Source organism: Oryctolagus cuniculus, chromosome 1, assembly GCF_051225735.1.
Source record: "Oryctolagus cuniculus isolate XC-2025 breed Fujian yellow rabbit chromosome 1, ASM5122573v1, whole genome shotgun sequence".
NCBI classification, from domain to species: domain Eukaryota; kingdom Metazoa; phylum Chordata; class Mammalia; order Lagomorpha; family Leporidae; genus Oryctolagus; species Oryctolagus cuniculus.
Genome location: NC_142867.1, coordinates 236,401,347 through 236,415,490, shown reverse-complemented (window position 1 = coordinate 236,415,490; position 14,144 = coordinate 236,401,347). Strand labels below are relative to the sequence as shown.

At 69.4% G+C, this 14,144-nt stretch overlaps 1 protein-coding gene across 2 annotated transcripts in view; it reads right to left on the bottom strand.

Moving 5' to 3' along the window:
* The window catches only part of COL5A1 (collagen type V alpha 1 chain), a 102,733-nt gene extending 89,403 nt beyond the window's left edge, over positions 1–13,330 (bottom strand). For both annotated transcript variants that reach the window (XM_070066680.2, XM_070066679.2), the window contains exon 1: positions 12,838–13,330. In XM_070066680.2, coding sequence (XP_069922781.1) covers positions 12,838–12,958 — 121 coding nt within the window. In that variant the 5' untranslated portion in view covers positions 12,959–13,330. The remainder of the gene's footprint in view (positions 1–12,837) is intronic.
* Positions 13,331–14,144: the final 814 nt, after the last annotated feature.

The following is a 14,144-nucleotide window of genomic DNA, read 5'->3' as shown; positions in this document are numbered from 1 at the left end:
GAGCGAAGTCTTTTCAGACGAAAGCGGGCGAGCTGGCCAGCATCCCAGAGCGGCCACAGCACAGCCCCCAGGCTCTCCCCGCCTCCCCGTGACCACATACTCGCCCCTTCCCAGGGAGCCGCGGGCGGGGACCACGCCCCCTGCACACAGCTGCCCACTGCAGAGAAAGCCCCAGCTGCCCCACAGTCCACGGCCACACGGCCCAGCTGCCAGAGTCTCCCTTCACCAGAGGGGGCGCCCCGAACCCGGAGGGGCACGCTGCCGCCGCCTCCCCTGGGCACTGGGGTGGGCCAGGCTTGGCCGTCCACGGCACCCTCAGGAGTGCCCCGGCAGACTGGAGGGCGCATGCGTGTCGGGGGCCCGCGGGGCCGCGCTGGGGCCGCTCCTGCATGCTCTGCTGTGGCTCATCTTCCCACGCGTGTAAAAGTCGCCTGGGTTTTCCGTCCGGAGCATTTCTTAGTGACCTGCAGCTGCTCTTTGCATAGGACAGCCCTCCGGCCCCGTTCCTCTGCTGACGGGGCCTGGCTTCCTGGCAGTCACACGGGAAGCCGGGAGTCTCGCAGAGCCGACACGGTTCTGCGTCACCTCGGGGTTTAGGCCGCCCCGAGATGATGCAACGCGCTCCCCTCTGCTTTCCTGTGCGGGGCTGTGCAGCGTCATTGCGAAAGGTTCACATCTGGGCCGGTGCTGTGGCACAGCAGGCTAACAAGCCACCGTCTGCAGTGCCGGCATCCCACATGGGCGCTGGTTCGAGTCCCGGCTGCTCCACTTCCCACCCAGCTCCCTGCGGTGGCCTGGGGAAGCAGTGGAAGATGGCCCAAGTCCTTGGGCCCCTGCTCCTGCGTGGGAGACCCTGGCTCATGGTTTTGGATCAGTGCAGCTCCGGCCGCTGTGGCCATCTGGGGAGTGAACCAGCGGATGGAAGACCTCTCTCTCTCTCTCTCTCTCTCTGCCTGTCAGTAGCTCTGCCTCTCAAATAAATAAAATAAAATAAAATAAAATAAAATAAAATAAAATTCACATCGGTCCATCTGGGCTACATTCTGGTACCAGAATGAGAATGGATCCGCCTCGTGTCTCCAGGGGTTCTCCAGGACCCCCGCCTGCCCGCCCGGTCAGCGACTCCCCCGACTCCCCAGGGCCAGTGGCTGCCAGCGCCCTAGAGTTAAAGGCAAGGGCATGCCTGATGACCGGCATGTGGAGGAGGGGACCTGTGCACCCCCAGCCCCTCCCCAAGGGCAGCCCCGAAGGACTCCGGCGCCCCCTGGTGGGGGCAGCTGTGGTAACGCCCGCCTTGGCCATGGACCGGGAAGTGTGAGGTCACGCGTTCAGACCCCAAGGCTGCGCCCTGCCGAATGGGAGCTGGGTGGGGCCGGGCACCGGGCACCGGGCAGCCAGTACCCTCAGGTTCCCTCTGTCTAAAGATGGTGGGGGATCCTCCTGTATTCCTAAGATACATCTTTTCTCACTAAAAATAAAGACATCACGAGAGCAGGAAGGGGAAGAACCTCACAGGAGAGGCCTGTCCGCCCCACCCCTCCCCTACACCTGCGCAGTCCTCAGCCCCGGCCACCGCCTCCTCCCCACCCCTGCCCAGGCAGCTGCCAGCCCGGCCCTCTGGGCCACGCAGACACAGGAGGCAACGTGGAGGGGGGAGCACAACAGATGGGGGGCAGCCTGGTCCTGGCGCTGCCCACGCCAATGGTCAGCCTGACCTCGCAGCCCCAGAGGCCCCCTGCTGGGCAGCCCAGAGACCTGGGGGTTAAGGAGCAGCTCATGCGGGGCCACCAAGCACTGACTGTTCTCTCTGGGGCCCAATCGGAAGCTGCCCAAGGCAGGGCTAAGTCGGCGTCACTGGGCTCCAAGCCACACGGTAGGTGGTCAGGAAACACAAAGCTACATTTTAGCAACCCTCGGCTGAGCCCAGCCCCGGCTGCAGTCGATTTCCAATCAAGAGGCACTGACGGGGCAGGCCGAACGCGCTCACGGGGCCCAGGCATCCGGGCAGCTCCAGAGGCGAGTGTCATGGCGCAGACCCCACGGCCCGGTGGGAAGTGAGGAGCAAGGACTCCGAGCGGGCCGTGCCCCCCATGTCCACCCACCCTGCCTGGCGTGGCCGCTGCCCACCCGGCCCCCAGAGCAGAGCTGTGCAAGTGGATGTGGGCGGCAAGATCAGGGCAGAGACACAGCAGGTGCAGAGCCGCGGGCACAGGAGCGTGAGAGCCCACCGAGAGCTCCCACCCTCAGATCCCGGCCCCCACGGAGGGCACCACGTCCCCGTGGGACAGGTCCAAACTCGCTGGGCAGAGGGCACCGGCAGCCAGGGCACTGGGAGAGGCTTCGGGGCTGCCCGGGGCCACAAGCAAAGGCAGCGTGCGGAGGAAGGAGGCCGTGGGCCTGGGCAGGAAACCAGCTGAGCCCGGCCGAGACAAACGTGCCCAGGGAGGGGCTGCCCGGGACGCAGGGACCGCGGGGCGCCGGGGCTGCCCACGGCCCCCAGCTAGGCTCGGCCGCTGCAGCAGGCAGATCAGCAAACATCTCCCAAGAGGCTGGGAAGAGAGACCAGGCGCGCCCTCCAGGGGCCTGGTTCTCCTTTTTCCATTTGGACCAGCAAGGGAGCAGGCGTCAGAGTTCATGGAAAAGACAGGCCTGGAGCCCGGCACTTTCACTCGGCTGCAATCCCAGCCCGGGAGGGCAGCAGAGCCCCGCCCGCCTCCTCGGCACACACAGCCCCGCCTCCGCCCCGGCGGGAGGCAGCTCTGAGCGCGGGGCGGAGCCGTCAGGACGCCAGCACCCGCGTCCAGGCAGTGTCCTGGAGACGCCAAGGACAGGGGCACATCTAAGGATGGGGTAAGACGGCGGATCCCAGAACGAAAGGGACTGGGGCTGGGAGGACCCCCAGGGGCTCCTCCGGACAGGTGCAGCGGAGGGGGCAGGGCAGGAGCTGGGCGGCCCCGCGGGGCACCGGAGCCAGGACCTCAGCTGTGCTGGGCAGGGGCAGAAGCACAGGCAGGAAGCACCCAGGACGCACTCCTGACACCTGTCAGTCAAACAGCTGAGGGGTAACCAGAGGCTGCAGAGAGACAGGGTGGAGAGACAGTGCCACGCACGGAGACGCCACGGCGGGGGGGAGACAATGCCACAGAGACGCCACGGGGGGGGAGACAGTGCCACACAGAGACCCGCCACAGGGGGGACAGTGCCACACAGAGAGACCCACACGGGGGGGGGGGGACAGTGCCACACAGAGACCAGCCACGGCATGGAGAGACAGTGCCACACAGAGACCAGCCACGGTGGGGGGAGACAGTGCCACACAGAGAGACCCACACGGGCGGGGAAACAGTGCCACACAGAGACCTGCCATGGCGGGGCATCCCTCAGAGAGCTGAGACAGCTCACACCGCTCCCCGCCAGGGCCGGGTCAGTATCAGACCCAGGTGACGCAGCGGAATCCTGAGCCCCCAGACCCCAGCCCAAGACTGCCAGGCGGGCAGCTGCCCACTCTCCCTCCCCTGCTCACCTGACCACACCCTGGGGGGCAGGCCCCCTCCAGACTGTCGCAGGCCACCACCCAGCACCTGCCGACCTCCCCCAGAGCAGCCTGGCGGCCGTGCGTGGGGGTCCCCAGACGTCCTGACATCTGCCCGCCCTACACTCTGAGACCCTCCCCCCAGAGCCACGGAGCACCTCCAGCCCCCCAGCCATGGTTGCTGAGTGCCCCCCACTGCTGCACCTGCCGTGAGGTGTGGGGGACCCAGGAGGTCTAAGCTGTGCCCCTCGACACTCTCTAGGAGGCAGGGAGACATCACCGAGCCCATTCTACAGATAAAGAAACCGAGGCACAGAAGAACCACCATGTTTCTGAGATCACACCCAGAGCTGCAGGCCAAGCCTGGGTCTTAGATGTCAAGTGGAGCTGGAGCGCAATACCTCCCTTGTCCGCTAGGGGCGCCAGTCTCGTCTCGGTCTCCTGCAGGACTCGGTTTGTGCAAGGCCTCCACGCCCTGACCATGCCTAGGGCCTCGCTCCGCCAACATTCACGGAGGACTGAGCTGACCCTCAACTAGAACCACCCAGAACCACGTGCTGGGATGTCCAGCTCGCTCGGTGTCAAATAGACTGTGGTCCCCTCAGTTTCTGGGGCGTGAGTGGGTCTGGGGATGCGGGAGGGGCGGGTGTTGCGGGACCGACCGTTCCCCAGGACCCACGGCCGTTTCCCTGACCGTCCACCTCCAGAGGAAACCCAGAGCGGAAGCCCTCTGAGCGTCGACGGCTCCCGAGTCCGGCCTCGGGCTCTGCGTCTCTCGCCTGGACACTGATGGGTTAAAGCTGGGGGCCATGTCCCGCTCCCACGTCCTGACCCGCGTGAGGTTCTGGCTAAGCCACCCCAGCCAGACCCCCACCCAGACCCGGCTCCCTGCGGACAGCTGACAGGAAGCAGACGGCACCTGCCCGGCTCTGGCCCCGCCCCTGCCCCGCCCCTGCCCCGCCCACAAGAAACTGGACAGGTGATTCCAACCAGAGCCGCTCAGACAGCCGGGGCCTCGCTGCTGGAGACAGGAACCAAGGGCAGCACCCAGGCCGGAGGAGGGGACAGAGGTCACCAGGCCTCTCCGCCACCCCCTCTCCCCCTCCCCTCCTGCCAGGATGACGGCTCCACGGAAAACAGACAGCCAGAAGTGACCCCATCTCCACCGGGGCCGGAAGTGCAGCTCCCTTCCCAGCCCAGGGGTCTCGGGGCCGCCAGGACGCCCCTGCAGCCTCCCGTCCTAGGGGGCCCGGGAGCCAGGGGGCGGTCCCCAGCGGGGGAGCCGGGGGAGCCGCGCCATGCTGCCGCCCCTCCCCCACGCACTGACAGGCAGGGCGGGCCCTCCTCACTGGCCGGGAGCAAGGAAGTTTCTCCCGGTGCTCAGGCCCGAGTTTGGGGCGAGGGACTGCCCCTTCCAGCCCCTTCCAGCGTGGGGACCACCTGGTGTGGGCAGACGCTGGCTGTCGGGGTCCACCCGAGACGGGGAGACTCTGCACTGGCAGGCCCAGACCCCTCAGGGTTCTCCTCACGTCCAAACCCCTTCCCACCGCAAACATCGCCAGGGACCTCTCCCCAGGGACGGGCCGCCAGCCCTGGTGCCCAAGCGCTCCCCAGGGCGGCCTCGCCAGGGCCGGGCCCTCAGCTGAACGGCCTGGGCCTGCAGGAGCCCCACAGCCCCCCCCATCGTCCTCTCCTCTGCAAATGGCCCAAGGCCGGGGCCTCCTCCCTGCGCCCGGGCTCGCTGCTGGCAGAGGAAGCCTGCAGCGGCCCCCGCGGGCTCAGCGTGCCGAGGAGGGGCCCACAGCCCCCCGGGGGACGTGTCACCCACGCCCCACGCCCCAGCCACCAGCTCGGTGCCCTCTGCGCTAACCATTGAGCCCCACGGCAGCAGGGCGGAGACCCCCGTCTTTCAGGTTTCCCAACGACCACCAGCGGCAGCGGACCGCGGCGGGCAGGGCCAGGAGCGACACACAGGCGGCGCTGCCCCGCCCCTGCTGGACACGCCACGGGCTCCCCGTGCGGGGCCTCTCTCCTCCGGTGGGCGCTGCTTCTGCCTGTGTGCCGCACCTGATCCCCGGGCTCAGCTCACCTGCTCCAGCCCCACGCCGGACTCCTGTGTCCCATCCCCGGGGTTTCCTCTCCTTAAAGAGCCGGCGGGGGGAGGGGGGTCAGGCGCCACCCAAGGACGGAGGCAGGTTTGGTCACCCTGCTCTGCAGCACTGGGGTTTCCCACAGAGCCCCCCCCACGGGCCTCTGCCCCCAGCCTCCACCCCGACCCGAGAACACGCGGCTGCAAGGCAGGGGCCCTGGAGCCGGGCTGAGGGGTCCCCACTCCCTCTGCCAGCTCCCCCTCCACCACCCTCACCGAGCCCCCAGCCCCTCCCCGCTGGAGGCTGGACCTGCTCCCTGGGGAGCCCCAGGCAGCCACATGCCCAAAGCGCTCCAGCCGACTGCGGGACCCCAGCATGCGGTGCCGACTCGGGGCCCCCTCTGCGATGCTCACAGCGCTCCTGGGTGGCTGAGCCCGGCGGGGCTGTCCTGAAGAGGCCGCACAGCCCCGTAGGGCCCCGCACACTGAGACCACGCGTCCCTCTCCCGGCCCTCGGCCCTGCCCCGCAGAGCCGGAGTCCCCGGAGCTGGGGAGCCGGGGCCCCTCCCTCCAGGGAACCACAGTGACGGGCAGGTGTCCCGTGTCCCACCCCTCAGGAGCACCTGCGGGGGGGGCGGCCCGGCTGAGCAGCGCCAGAGTCCAGCGCTCACACCCTCAGCCCAGCCTGCACCTTCCTGGGGCCTAAACAGAGGCCAAAGAGGGGCCCCCAGGCCTCCCCCCGCAACCTCTCAAAGGGCCCAGCCCCCAGCCCCCAGCCCCGCAGCAAGAGCACCTGTGTTACCTGCTGACATCACGCACTCGACACACGTGACAGTAACCACGCATGAACGCCTCCGGTTCATCACTTCCACACGCACGTTACAGATGGGGAAACTGAGGCGCAGGGCGGCACTGCTACACAGAGCCCAGGGAACTCACTCACGAGACAGCCCAGCGGCCGGAGCTGTGGAGCCAGGCTGCCCAGACAGCGCCCGGCCAGCGTGGGCCCCGTGCCTGCGTCCTGTCAGACTGACAGGTGGGGGCAGTCTCAGCCCAGAGGCGGTGGCTCCCCGACCCCGTCCCCAGGGAGCTCTGGGTGCCGGGAGAGGCACCAGCAGAGGGAGGGGTGAGTCCGGCTGCGAGCCCTCCCTTCCCAAGGCGGTGGGCTCAGGGCTCAGCTTCAAAACCTTGGGGCAGGGCGGGGCGGGGGTGGAGCCCATCCCTGCGGAGCTTCAGGGGGTGGGGGCGGAGCTGTGCTGAGTTTCAGAGGGGGCAGGGCAGCCGCTGCCTGGGACCCCCTCACCCCACCCCGACCCCCGCCAGCGCCTGACTCAGGTCCCAGCTCCCTGCTCGTGCGCAGCCTGGGAGGCAGCAGACGACGGCCCAGGTGCTCGGGCCCCTGCCACCCACGTGGGAGACCCGGGTGGAGCTTCCGGCTCCTGCCTTTGGCCTGGCCCAGGCCTGGCCGTTGCGGCCATGTGGGTCGTGAGCCCATGGATGGTCCCCAGAGAGGAAGGACGTGATAAAGGCCAGCAGCAAGGCAGGGCACAGCCCCCGCCCCCTGCCCCCACCCACGAGGGTCCCTGCAACATGGCTCCAGCTTCCCACACCAACGAGGCCCCCAGCTCGAGGCCACGAAGTGAACCCCTCCAGCGGGCCAGCCCCCCACACCCACCACTGTCTGCCACCCCCCAGCGGGGGCCTCGCTACGCGGCAGGGGGACAGCGACGCCCAGACACCCCCCCGGCTTGGGTTCTGCTATAGCTGGAAACAAGCAGAGAGTGCAGCCCCCCCCAAAACCACGCGCTGCCAGCTGTGGCCTTTGGGATTCATTGACTTATTTGAAAAGCAGAGAGAGAGCTGAAATCTTCCAAGCTCTGGTCACCCCCCATACAGTCTCAGTGGCCAAGGCTCGGGACAGAAGCCAGGAGCCTGGAGCTTCTTCCGGGTCTCCCACGCGGGTGCAGGGGCCCAAGCACTTGGGGCATCTTCCACTGCTTTTCTAGGCCACAGCAGAGAGCTGGATGGGAAGTGGAGCAGCCGGGACTTGAACCAGCGCCCATACGGATGCCGGCACTGCAGGCAGCGGCTTTACCCACTGTGCCACTGAGGACTCTCGAGGGACACGGACCCGCTGAGCCAGGCCACCCTCTCCCCACCCGGTCGGAGGCCCCTGGGGCCAGTGCATTCAACAGCAGTGACCAGCAGACGATGGCCAGCGTCTACCTGCACATCTACAGGACGGACTAACACACCTGGTGCAGGGGGAGGCACGGGTACCACCCCCAGAGCCAGGGAAGAGCACGTGGGAAAGCGCCAGCCCCCCCAGCACGCCAACACCCCCACCCCACCCTACTCCATCTGACTGGCCAGGGCCCCACCAGGGCTGCCAGGTGCCACCATCTGACTGGCCCGGCCACGGGCTTCCTGCTCTCACGGCACGGCACCCGTGGCGTCGGTGGAGGCGTCAGAGCCCCCACTGCCCGCTGCCCACCTGTGCACCTGCCCAGGTCTCCCGCATCGGAGGCCTGTGAGCACCCTCAAGCCAAGGCACCGCCGTCTGTGCAGCCTCCGCGGGCAGGGGCAGGAGGCGGGGCCACGTCACACCTGCCACCCCCCCCCGCTGAGGGACCGCTACTTCTGCAGCGCGCGTCAGAGTGTCTCCTCGCAATGCTCCCTGGGAGGGGCGTGCACTGTGGCAGCGTTTGTTTAAAATGACAGAGAGGCCCCTGGGACCCCCAGGACTGGGGCACAGGCAGGAAGCGGGGGACGGGAGAGTGGGCGTCCCCGGGAGAAGGCAGGCCCCTCCCACAGGCGGCAGAGAGCGAGGCCGGGCCCGGCCCGGGGACGGTGCATGCATGGCGGCCGTGGCCCCCGCAGGGCTGCGTAATTGCATTGAGAAAACTGGGTCAGACTGCGGTTCCGTCTCAGGTCTGAGTCACACGGCACCGCGGCCGTCCTGCTGACGGGACTCATTAGCGAGCCTGGGAACCTCCCAGAAAGACGGCTGCGCGGAGGGGACGCCGACAATGCGATGGCTCAGCCCATCCGACGGGGGTGACGCCAAGTGACCCCAGTCGCCCACACCGGGCGTCCACCCATGCGGCCAACTGCCAGCTCATTCTAGAAACTTCTCTCCGGGGGCCGTTGGAGACGGCAAAGCCAGCCCTTGGCCCAGCCCTGGAACATGTCCTCACACCATGCCACAGTGTCAGAGCGGGGCCAGGCGGGGTCCACCTCCGGACCCCAAGTCGTCCTTGCAAAGAGGGGGTACTCTGAGGAGGACAGGAGAGTGGCCTGGGCCACCACAGACCCCCACAGCTGGCCGCTGGCACGCCCGTGTCCCCTTGTCCCCGGGACGCAGGAGGGAGGCGCAGGTGTGGCCCGCACGGGGGCTGCCTCGGGGTCCCCGCGGGTCATGACGGGAATAACGGGGTCCCCTCCGCACGACACACAGGTCGTGATCCTGACACCCGAAGTCTTTGCCCCTTCCTACCCAGGAAAACCCGGGCCGGGGCTGGGCAGGGCACAGCTGGTGGGGCGGGGCCCAGGCGGCCTGGCCTCCTGCTGGCTCAGCACGTGGCCGGAGGGCCCAAGGGCTCCAGGAGCCAGGCTCCAAACCTCACCAGGACCCTCTGGCAACGCCCCGACGGCCGCCGAGCCGGCCGAGCAGGACACCCAGAGTGGGGGCAGAGGACATCACAGCCTCTGAGCAAAGAAGACCCCCGCTCGGCCGGGGAACCCTGCACCCTGCCTGCCCTGCGGCAGAACCCGGAGCCGCACAGGGACACACGCATGTGTGTGCACGCTCACAGAGGCTGGAACCCCGCAGACACGCGTGCACGTCCTTGACTGCACACGAACACGCGGTCGCTTCAGCAAGGCAGGCACGTGGCCGCCCCACCCTCCAGCCACGCTCGACGCTCGAGGCCCACACAGGCCCCTGCCGGCCGCCTGCCTGCCCGTCTCTCGAGAGAGGGCACAGCGGTCCGGTGCCTTGCTGCCCGGGGACATCCCCTCCAAAGCCCTGGCTGCCGGAGCCCTGGTCCCCAGCTCGGTGCAGCGGGCTGTCCCTACGCCAGCCCCGCCTCCCGGCCCCGGAAAGGGAACGGCTGCTCCCTGACCCCCACCCTCCCCCTCTTGCTCCTCCTCAGCTCCTGGGCGCAGCTGCGTTCTGAGGGCCTCCCCAGCCAGGGGCGGCAGCCCAGGGAGCCCGGGACACGGCCAGGGATGTCCTGCCAGGAAGGAGGGGCCAGGGCGAGATTAAAACCAGAGCAGGAAGAGGGCCCTGCCAAGGAGACTCCAGTGGATTCTGCGGCAGCCAGGGAACGAGGAGGAAGGGCGGCCAGCAAACGCCACCTCCTCCAGGAAGCCCCCCAGTGTGCCCAGGGCCGGCCGCCCCCTACGCTGTTCTGCCTCATGTCCAGCACAGCCGTATGGGCCCCAGAGGAAAACCAGGCTTCAGCCACAGACTGTGAGTGCCTGGAGCCAGTGCAGAGGCCCCATCTCCATTCGCCTCTGCCTCCTGCCACCCCAGGCTGGGGTGCAAAGCCTTCGGGGCCGGGCAGGCTGTGCCCGTGGCACAGTGGCCCAGCTGGTACTGGTGAGCCTGTGGCCCAGTAATAAAACAAGGGCAGGAGGGAGAACGGCTGGACGCTAACACTGGGCTGGCCCATGAACACCTGGTCCCTTCCAGGGCCAACTGGGCTGCGCCCTGGGGCTGGACCAGAGCTCTGTGGGCCGACCCCAGAGGGCAGCTGATGATCCAGGGTGAGGGGGGAGTCAGAGCGCTCCCCCAGGGACAGGAGTCAGACCAGCCAGCCAGGGACCCCTGCTGCCTGACCCCTGGCCTCTGTCCCCTAGCTGGCCTGGGTGAGGGTCCAGCAAACTCACTGCCAAGTGTAACTGTCTCCAAGCCACACCCGGAGCCGGACGACCTGGGGGGAGGGGGCAGCCTGGGCCCAGGTGACTCCTGGGTGGGTGCAGGTGGCTCGTGTCTGGCCCTCACGGTGCCCGCAGCAGCCCTGTCTCTGTCGTTGCACTGGGGGGGGGGGGGGGGACTAAGCCTGCACCCTGGGGAGAGGGGACGGTGGGGGCAGCGCAGGGAGGAGGCGGGGCGGGACCAGGCGAAGGGTGCGGCCATGGAGCAAGCTCTGAAGTGTCTGAGGGGTGGGGTGACCGGGCAGGCTCCGGCCAGCGCCCCGGGGCGACAGCAGCGGCTGTGAGCACCAGAAAGGCACGGCTGGTCAGCCACAGCCCCCCGGGGGCAACGGCCACAAGCCCCGCCCCCGCGGCCACGGCCACATGGGCCAGATGGGGGGAGGGCGGGAGCGAACTTGGCTGCGGAGGCTGCGCTGACTTTCTTCGGGGGGCAGGGGACAGAAACGCTGCTCGGCGGCCAACTGGACGGCGTCAGAGTTAACCATTTGGTACCTGTCGAGTCGCACAGGACTTGGCCCGCTCTCCCCACGAACCGCGGCCAGGAGCCACCACGTGGCTGGAGGCCGCCAATGGCCTGCCCAGGAGATGACCTCAATTTCCAAATATTGGGGTCATGTTTCATTTCCCATCCTCTGAACAGCCCGCAGTGAGCCTAACTTTTCCCTCCTTCACACACTTGGCCACGAGGAAGGCAGGAAAAAAGAGCTGTTCTCGGAGAGAGAGCTCGGAAAACATCTGGCGACTCCCGAGATGGAGCGGGAGCGGGAGCGGGGAGCGGCGCCCGCAGCCCGCGCCTCTCCCACCCGCCTCCCTCCGCGTGTCCAGTGGACAGCGCCCGGCCACGCACCACACAGCGGCGGGTCCCGCCCAAGGGGTGGGGAGCAGCTGGCGAAGCCCAGGACCCAGGCGGCTGCCCCCCACCAGCCCCCAGCTGGGAATCAGAGCCTGGGGCAGGGGTGGGGCCGGAGCGCAGGGCACCAGCAGGAGCCCAGCCCAGCCTCGAGGGCTCGGTCCCCAGGGGCGCCCTCCCAAGTAACTGGGGGAAGCCCAAGACAATGCTGGGCCCCTGACCACCCCCACCCCCAAACACTGCTTTTCTGGGGGTGTCTACTGTCCCCGTGTCCAACGTCACCTCGAGAAACACACTTCGGCCACTTAGCCTGGGGCAGGCAGCCCAGACACAGGACCCCGGGTCTTAGGAGCCGGGCGAAGCTCCTCTCTCCTCCCCGGCGCCCACAGCCCCCACACCCTGACTGCCACCAGTGCTCTCAGGGTGCCAGGAAAAGGGCCAAGGGCCTGTGCAAGCGGACGTGGGAACTGCCTCTTCCCACTTGTCCTCAAAGCCAAGGCCCGGGGAAGCAGCCTCTGGCCCCAGCGCAGCGGGCGGTGCAGCTGTCCCGGGAGCCCGCCGGCCACCCCTCTGCTGCCACTGTCCCTGCCCCTTCTCCTCGGGACTTCAGGGCTCCGGGCTCTGACCCCAAGGTCTGTGCAGGGCACCTCGGGGACGCCCTCCCGCAGGCCCCCGCGGGTCAGAGCTGGGGCTGCAGGAAGCCAGGCAAGGACAAGTCCCGGCCTCCCGGGCCCTCCCCGCCCAGGCGGGCTCCTTCCTTGTAAGGGCTGGCGTCTGGCAGGAGGAATCTCACACGTGGACACCAGCAGCGGACCCGCCCACAGCCCAGACCTCCTCTCCAGGCACCCTCTCTGCGCAGGGGACCCAGGAAAGCTGCCCCCCCCAGGGTGGTCAGCCGGGAGGCGTGGCTTTGGTTTAAAAGCTGCCCCCCCCAAGTGCCCGAAGGATCCCAGGACTGACGGAAGCCTGAGGGGGCATGGGGGGGGGGCGTGCGCAGCGCTGGGGAGGGAGGGGGAGATGGGGCGGGGGTGGGGGGAGAATCCGGCTCCTGGGATTCCCCCCACCAAGGAGTCCCCGCCCGCGTCAACTCTAGGGGGCGACCCTCCCCGGCTTTCGGAGGAAGTTGCGCCGCAGGGTGCGCTGTGGGACGGAGCGCGCGGCTTAGGACAAAAGTTTGGCAGCGTCCCGGACAGCCCCTGCGGCTGACCCAACCCCGCGCCTGTCCCTGGGCCCCGGCCACAACCCCGCCCGTTTGGGGAGGGGGCGGCGGCGGGGACTGCGCGGGCCTCGCGCTCTCCGTGGGCCCCCGACGAACGGCGCTCCCGGTGTCGGCGCCCTGCATACCACAGGCCAGGCCGGGAAGCCGTGCAGGCGCCCGCGGGGGTGACAGCGGCGCCGGCGCCCCGCGCCCCCGAGCGCCCTTACCTGCGCGGCTCGGAGGCGGCGCCCAGGGCAGCAGCAGCAGCAGCGGCAGCAGCGGGGCGGGCAGCAGCGGGGCGCCCAGGCGGAGCCGGCTGCGCGCTTTCCAGCGAGTGTGGGCGTCCATGCCGGCGGGGCGCGGGGCCGGGGCGCACGGGGACGCGCGGGGCGCGGGGCGCGGCCCGGACAGCGGACTCGGCGGGGGGCGCCCGGCTTCAGGAGGGCATAGGGAGCCCGGCGCCGGCCCGCTCGCCTTTGTGGCGCTGCTCCGTCGGGCAGGGGGCGGCCGGCGCGCTCGCCCACGGGCGGGAGGGCTCGACGGTGGCCCGAGGCGCGGCCGCGACCGGCTCGGCTCGCTCGCCCTGGCCGCCTCTTCTCCGCCTCCTCCTGCTGCCCCTCTCCCGACTCCCTCTGGCCTCCTCCGAGCCGCCGCCGCCGCCGCCCCGCGACCCGCTGCCCGTGGGCGCTCCGCCGGAGTACGAGGACCCGGAGTGCGAGGCTCGCCGCGGCGCCGGGCGCTTTCCCCCTTTTGCGCCCTCCCTCCCTCCTGGCAGGCGCCCGCGGAGGCTGTCGATCCCCGGCGCCCGCAGCAAATCAGAGCCCCGCGCTGGACTCGGCGAGGCCGGCCCCCGCCTCCCACTGGGCGCCGCGGGCGAGGGGGTGGGGACAACGGGGCGAGTCTCGGCGAGGAAGGGGCTGGCCGGGGGCGGGCGCGGGCGCGGGCGCGGGCGCGGGGCGGGGGTGGGGGCGGCGCCCCAGTTCTCTTGGCGAGCTAGCAGGGCGGGTGGGCCTGGGAGGGGGGGACGGCCTGGGAGTCCCCCCACCACGGTCCCCACCCCGTGCGCCCCCACCCAGAGAAACAGTGCGTGCAGGAGGCCCCCGAAGTTTGATAACTTTGGGTTAAAACAAAACAAAACAAAAAGATCGCAGCGCACCCCGCCCGGCCTGTCCTGGGACGTGGAAGGCTCTGCAGCTGCTCTGATGGGTGGAGCCTGCAGCTCCAGTGCGGCTGGGTCGGGCGCCTAAGACGGGCCGAACGCATCCACCCGATGGGGGACCTCTTGGTGCGGGTGCCCGCGCCGGCCCAGCCGCCTGGACGTGGAGCCCCGGGGCAGCTCACCAGGCCACAGCCGGCCCTGGCTCCTGCCTGCTCCCTGGTGCCCTAGAGCAGGCCCAGGGACGACTGCTCTCGGAGCTGACAGCTGGAGGCCTACCAGGCCCTGGTGATGGTGGGAGCCTCTCCCGCGGGCGCCCCAGGCCCCGAGGGCGCCCTGCCTCACCCCTTCTCCAAGGGCGGCAGGCGTGAGTTGAAG